This window comes from Macrosteles quadrilineatus, unplaced genomic scaffold (genome assembly GCF_028750875.1).
Source record: "Macrosteles quadrilineatus isolate MER2022 unplaced genomic scaffold, UCM_ALF_1.0 Scaffold_1__1_contigs__length_201487025, whole genome shotgun sequence".
In the NCBI taxonomy this organism is placed as follows: domain Eukaryota; kingdom Metazoa; phylum Arthropoda; class Insecta; order Hemiptera; family Cicadellidae; genus Macrosteles; species Macrosteles quadrilineatus.
Genome location: NW_026542594.1, coordinates 133063466 through 133070849, shown reverse-complemented (window position 1 = coordinate 133070849; position 7384 = coordinate 133063466). Strand labels below are relative to the sequence as shown.

The window sequence follows — 7384 nt, the reverse complement described above, 5'->3', positions numbered from 1 at the left end:
TTTCCAAAAACATCTGACCCACACGGTTTAGTGTTCTGATATCTGGCTAGATGAGGTAGAGGGGTGGGTTGAATGTATACAGGAAGGCTAGGCTAGTAGAGATGGAACCGCGCACCCAGACTGCTTGCGCTTACTGTGCTACGTCCTCACAGGCCAGGTGTTTGCCATGCTAACTTATATGGAACTTATATGGAACTATGGCTCTGTTGGACACAGACCTGAAATTGTTTGTCACATTACTTTAAGTCAGGCCAAAATGTAACCTTTGCCCCCAGGGCTCGCAACGTTTCTGGCATGACCCTTTAGATATAGCCATCTTGAATATGAACATGTTTAGTTAAAATAATTGTAAATTGGTTTGTTTGGACTGTCGGTGGTAAAATAAAATATGTACAATAATAAACACACCACAAATAAATATAAACACAATGGACCTGTTCCAATACTTTAACTGTATTGAACCATGAATAAATGAAACACCCGTCCGATGGTACCAGGGGCTGCTCAACACGTCCGTTCAGCGTTACTCGGACCTCGGACCCGGGGCTCAGCACGCTCAACCATGTGACTCCTGACTCGCGGGTTTAGTGGAGTATTATTTAGTATGAAATATATGTTATGTCGATATTTCAAACATAATGTTGATGTACCCATAATTATAGAATAAATAGTGTTCTATATGCATTGTGAATGGTGACGTTTTTTGTTTTCGTTCTGTTCTAAATCGTGACTCAATGCTACAATCAAGAATCAAGTGAGCATTGGTATTGGTATTTTTGGTCTCCTCACTCTCACTTCACTGTTCAGTGTTCACTCTATAGAAAAAATGAAATTGGTTGCATTGGTTCATTGGTTGCTTGCTGGATGGTTATTGGTTAATGGTTTTTAACTATATCATACAAACACTTACACAAACACATTATTACCTAACTTACGACTTACATACTAATACTTACAGACGGACAGGAAACAATGAATATTATGGTTTCTGGAATGATGTTTAGGAATTGGGAAGTATTCCTTTCGTGTTAAGCGATAGTCGTTAGCAATGTCACAATTGTTTTTATATACAGAATGGGAGGATGTATAGGAATAAACAGGAGTAGAAGTGGAGGAATCAACGGCAGTTTAGAAAATGTTTCCAGGCCTAATTCTGGTAAGTCTATTCTATAATTATTAGGCCTAGGAGCACATTCTTTTGGATGATTAGCTTATCCTTCTAGTTTTCACAATGTTAAGCCTAACTTAACTATAATATTTTTTTAATTCAAGCCTAGGCCCTACCTAGGACCCAACTAGCCTAACTTTAAGCTATATTTGTAGGTAGGTAGGCCTAGCTTAATCTGGACAATTAAAAGTTTCCTTACATTTGCTACTTTTATTAGCCTTAAACTTAGTTCATTTAACTTAGGCTAGTTTGAATTAGCATGAATTGCTTATTTAGAAGTTTCATCCTCTGCCATCTTGTAAATCTAAGATTCAGACAATATTGTAAGTTACCTATTCATGGAGAAACCGTTGGAATAAATAAATAAATAGTTAGGCCTAAGTTAAATAAAGTTTTGGGCTTAAGCCTAGGCCTAGCCTAGGGCTAATTAGGCATACATTCTTAGAACTTCAACCAAGGGAAACACAGGGATCATGAAAGATGTATATTGTGTACAGGCCTAATTAACACGTTCAGTGCTGACTTAAGTTACATAAATTGATGTAGTCACGCAACGAGCACTCCTATCAGCCTAGACATCAATTGATGTAGTTGCACAACCTCGGCAATTATTTGGTATGTCTACAACGCGATATTATGTACTTTTTTGATGTCTACTTACAGTATTTTTCACGCTGAATCCAAAAATGCAATCAGTTTTTGTCGGAGAGATTCCTAAATGATCGTAAAACGAAGGTCAACATTACGAATCTAAGGTTCATTGAGCTATACTGATGGCAATATGGCGTGGTCTGGACGGGTCCGTATGTAGACTGAGGACTGAGTGAGGACGAGAGCAAACAGCTGTTTCGCTGTTTGTACTCGACTTAATGCGGAATGAAATCAATTCGTTTTGAAACCAGAACCAGAGATAATCAGTTCTTATTTAGGCATGTGAGGAAGGTAATTCGGGTTTTATGCGGATTCGTGACTGTATTAAGTGTTTTGAAGTGAGGTTAGATTAGGAAGGTAAAGGTTAGGTTATAATGAACCGACTCATTAATTTATGCTAATTCCAGACTGTTTTTGCACAATTAAATAGTGGTTGAAACACAATGAAATGATATCAAAAATGCTAAGCATTTTTGATATTGTTATTTCATTGTGTTTCTACCACTATTTAATTGTGCAAAAACAGTCTGGAATTAGCATAAATTAATGAGTCGGTTCATTATAACCTAACCTTTACCTTCCTAATCTAACCTCACTTCAAAACACTTAATACAGTCACGAATCCGCATAAAGTCCGACCTATCTTCCTCACATGCCTTTTCTGACATAAGATGTGATTTAAACATTCATATTCAGGTTGGGTTGGGTTAGGTTAGGTTAGATTAGATTAGATTAAATTAGATTATTTAACATCTTTTATTAGTTGCTGATACATTAAACTATCCACTGTGGCACGTTTTAACTTTTAGACACAATGGGACTATGTACTATGGGATTATGTACTATGGGATTATGCACTATGGCACGTTCATTAACAGACGTTGAGGCAATACTTAGTCAATGGTTGAGGATTGGAATGAGGACGATGATCATGTCGGCAGTGGCCTAGCTTCTATTGCTGATATTTTACGTGAATAAATTTATAAGTTATGTTCATGTGATTAATAGTTTATGTATCGTAGTTGATTTATTGTATTTTCTAAACAGCACCAAAGTCCATTTTCTTTTAAAAATCTAGTTATTGCATTGTAACTCTGATTTTGCTCTCATGGCGTCGTGTGTGGTTTTGTCTGTTTAGTAACGAATGTAAACAACTGACAGCTGTTTCCACTCCACAAACCTTCCACCCCTTTTAGTGTTAGTCGCCACTAGAACTTGGACTCGTCCATACCACAAATATGTGAATATTACAACAAAACTGAAGCTTAATATTAATTATTTAACTGTAAGGTCATTTAGGAATCTCTCCGACAAAAACAGTTTGCATTTTTGGATTCAGCGTGAAAAATACTGTAAGTAGACATCAAAAAAGTACATAATATCGCATTGTAGACATACCAAATAATTACCCACAACCTCGACTACATTAGTCCAGTATGAGCTCAGCCATTGCTAGTACAGGTAAAATTATACTAAAAAACCAGTAGAAAACATAAAAATTAGTCCATTCATGAAACTTTCAGGAAACGTAGTAATTACCATTAGGTATTGGAATCTGAAGAGTCCCTAGTGATTGTGGGGGTGGAAGTACCATTTTATGGGGTTTTAAGTTTATGGGGGTAGTGATTTTGAGAAAATTTTTATTTATGGGATCCAAGCAAGTGGGGTGTCGTTTTCTATGTTTCTTAGGATGCAGAATCGAAAAAGAACATAATAAAAGTAATAAAACCGACAGTTTATCAGAAAAAGAGTAATTTATTAATGAAAAACTAAATATGACAAATTCATTAAGGTAAAATAATCCAGTTAATTAATATCAATCACCTATTGCAAAATTGATCATGAGTCTGTGTCACATGTTAAAGTTGTGAGGAAAATTAACCAAGTACAGTAACTGGTAGTTACGTATCTTTAACCACCACGTGTCATATTGTTCATCAGCTACTGATGCATTATCACCTTCCATGGAATCGTCATGGTCTCTAACTCGTTTTTCTCCATCGTCGTTTTGACTTAACACTGACAGCTTAGTAGTGGGGATGGGTAACAGAAACATATTTCAGTTCTGGCAATGATCCTGCAACTTAAGGTGAAGATAATATATAAGACCAAGTATGTAAAACCGCCCAGACCCGAATGTTTAAGGACCTTGGTCGCCCGTAATGACGTCATCAATATGGAGCTCGTAAGAGGATGCTGGGTCGCTATGAATTGGTTATTATACCAAAATGCCTGAACCGATTTTAATGAAATTTGGCATACAAGTGCTTGAATACTATATCTAATCCCTGTTTGTCAATGGTCGAGTTTGGTTGGGTTATTTCAAAATGGCGGCCGTTAATAATTAAAATAATTGAAAATTGTTTTGTTTTTTCAACTCTCTCATAAATCTGCAGCGATCTTTCATTTTCCTTGCAATCACAGGTTTTGATGCCATCTCTGCATTTCATGGAATAGGCAAAATACTCCCACCGCAGCAAACCTGCAGATTAATTGAGTTTCCATTTGCCTGATTTGATTTTCAATTAAATCAATTTCAATAACATTAAGTTTAGTGTTAACTAGGTTTTCTGTTACAGGGAGGGTAATAAAGTGTTTTTTTTTTTATTAAAATATGAATAGGTTAAACAAATTCGCCAAGTTTTATCAAAATATAACCATAAACTAGCAAAATAACTAATCAGGGTATTCAAAATAGTTTAGAGAGAAATTCAAAAATTTTACGTTTAGAGGGACAAACATGAGAAAACCCAATTATAACCCCATAAATCCCCCAGAACACCCCCGTTCTCATGGTCCGATCATGCTGGTTCGCGACCTCGTTCGAGTTAACGTAGATTTACATGTTTTTATCAAATTTCGTCAACATTGGGTAATTTTTGCTTGAGTTCTGCTAACGTTCTTTAAAAAGTACACGTCTACAGTCATTAACGCTGTTAAAGTTTGATGTTATATCATATAGAAAAGTACAACAAATCTTCGGATTGATTCTAACGAGTTCGCAAATCCAGCATGATCAGACCATGGGAACGGGGTTTTGGGGGGGATTTATGGGGTCAAAATTAGGTTTTGTCATGTTTAACCCTCTATTTAACATTTTCCAATTTCTCTCTAAACCATTTTGGATACCATGATAAATTTGAACACCTTAAAAACCAAATAATTTTGTTTATTGAAGTGTTTTTGTACGGATATTGGTTACCTACCGAGAAAATTCAAAAATTGTAAATTTATCATTCACATTTTAATCTTATGGAGAATAAGTAAACTATTGTAGTTTACTCGTTTATGGATATATTTTGATAAAACTTGGCAAATTTATTCATTTTGACCTAAGCTATAATGTTTTAATTAAAAAAAACCCACTTTATTATCCTCTCCGCAGCAGCAACCCTAGGAACTAATTAAACTTAATGTTGTTGAAATAGATTTAATTGAAAATCAAATCAGGCAAATGGAAACTCACTTAATCTGCAGGTTTGCTGCGGTGGGGGTATTTTGCCTATTCCATGAAATTAGATATAGTATTCAAGCACTTGTATGCCAAATTTCATTAAAATCGGTTCAAGCATTTTGGTATAATAACCAATTCATAGCGACCCAGCATCCTCTTACGAGCTCCATATTGATGACGTCATTACGGGCGACCAAGGTCCTTAAACATTCGGGTCTGGGCGGTTTTACATATTATTCATTCTGATAGCCCCTGGACTACGAATAATGACTTATATAGGCTTACCTCCGTCAGTAGTCCAAAATTGTGTCTTTTTCAACTAATGTTGTTCAAAGCTTACATGTTTCGTTGCACTGCAACATCGTCAGAGCTTTTTGTCAAAAACATCAAATGATTTATACATAAAACAAAACACGGAACACGAAACATTTAAACACGTAATAACACGATAGCGCTATCGACACGGCACGGCAGCGGTTGTAGGTAGACTGGACACGGGTTAAGTAACTTCGTCCCGTCCTTCTCTGTTATCAGCTCGGTGGTCAGCTGTTCTAGATGAGATAACGGTGTTGAAGAGGGAGTGGGACTTGAATTGTAGTTTATCATTGAGGATGTATTCCTTGTGTTCTTCGTTTACGTTCATTTTATATATCTCATACTCCTCAAGTGTGTCCAACTTATTACCTTTCCCGCAAAAATGTAGAACTTCCAAGCCGTTCTTAATATCACTCATTGAGTGATTACAATCTACAAGATGTTGAGCAAACGCGGATTTTTGTTTATGGTGTTTAGGATCTGGTCGGTGTTCTTTATATCGTGTTTGAAAGGCACGACCTGTTTGCCCTATGTATTTGCTAGGACAATCCGGACAAGATATCCTATACACGCCGGTCTTATCTACTTTGTCACCTATCTCAACTTTATTTGCCAACACGTTCCTGGTACGGTTTGTGGTTCTGAAGGCTAGTTCAATGCCTTGTTTAGCGAGTTCTTTCTTTAATGCGTGTTGGATAGTGTGACTATATTCCACGCAGACATATTTTTTCTTCTCTGAGCTGTCAATCTTCACACCTTGTTTGTTTTTATGTTTTTTGATGAGCCTATCTACCAAACCGCTTTTATAACCATTGACTGTATCTATATGTTTTATAATTTTGTATTCAATCTCATAATTTACTGCATTTAACGGAACTGTTAACATCCTATGGATCAATGAATTAAATGCTGACATTTTTTGAGAATATGGGTGGTATGAGGTATTGTGGATAGTTTGTGCAGAAGTAGTTGGTTTCCTGTAGATGCTATAATCGAAACTGTCAACATTCTTCCTTATGGTTAAATCTAAAAAATGTATGCAGTTCGATTCTTCTGTTTCAAGTGTGAATTCTAATTTTGGTGCTATTTGATTTAAATATTTGAGGAGGAGGTTTAATTGTCTCTTGTTGCCATCAAACAATACAATGGTGTCATCCACATATCTATAGTACATGAGTATTTTATCTTTATATTTGTTTTTATCTGAAAATATGTTATTATTTTCAACGTGATTCAAGTAGATATCAGATAAGATACTTGATAGTGGCGATCCCATAGCAAGGCCGTCGTTCTGTAAATAATATTTACCATTAAAAGTAAAATAGTTTTGACGGAGTACTTCAGTTATCTGAAGTATAAATCTGAACTTTCTGGACTTTTCTTTAAACGTTTTTAAACCATTCCTACAATCTTGATAAACAAGAAAATACCTATAAAGCATTTTTTCAAGGCGCCGAAATGACTTCAAATTACAAAAATATATGTAACAATTTTCTCAAGTCACGGAGCAAATAGCTTTTTTTCCCTTGCCGAGGAACGAGAAGCGGGATGATACAGACTGGTGACTTACTTACTCTTGGGCTCCTTGAATGGTCTGTGTTCAGCTTACCATTAATTTAATAGCTACAGTAGAACCTCTTTAATCCGGACCCCCGTTATCCGAACGTCCACTAATCCGAACCCCGCATTGCTGTACTCTATACACAGTACAGCAATTCTTTATTGTATACTTAGGTAGGCCTACTGCAGGCCTATTTAACTTACAGTACTGTTTATTCACCATGTTAACTACTGTA

The 7384-nt window shown here is 36.0% G+C and overlaps 1 protein-coding gene across 1 annotated transcript in view; it reads left to right on the top strand.

Annotated features, from left to right (window-relative positions):
* The first annotated feature begins 787 nt into the window (after window positions 1-787).
* Window positions 788-7384, top strand: part of LOC128985274 (ubiquitin domain-containing protein 1) — a 38020-nt gene continuing 31423 nt past the window's right edge. Inside the window, exon 1 of the mRNA XM_054404667.1 lies at window positions 788-1156. Coding sequence (XP_054260642.1) covers window positions 1075-1156 — 82 coding nt within the window. The 5' untranslated portion in view covers window positions 788-1074. The remainder of the gene's footprint in view (window positions 1157-7384) is intronic.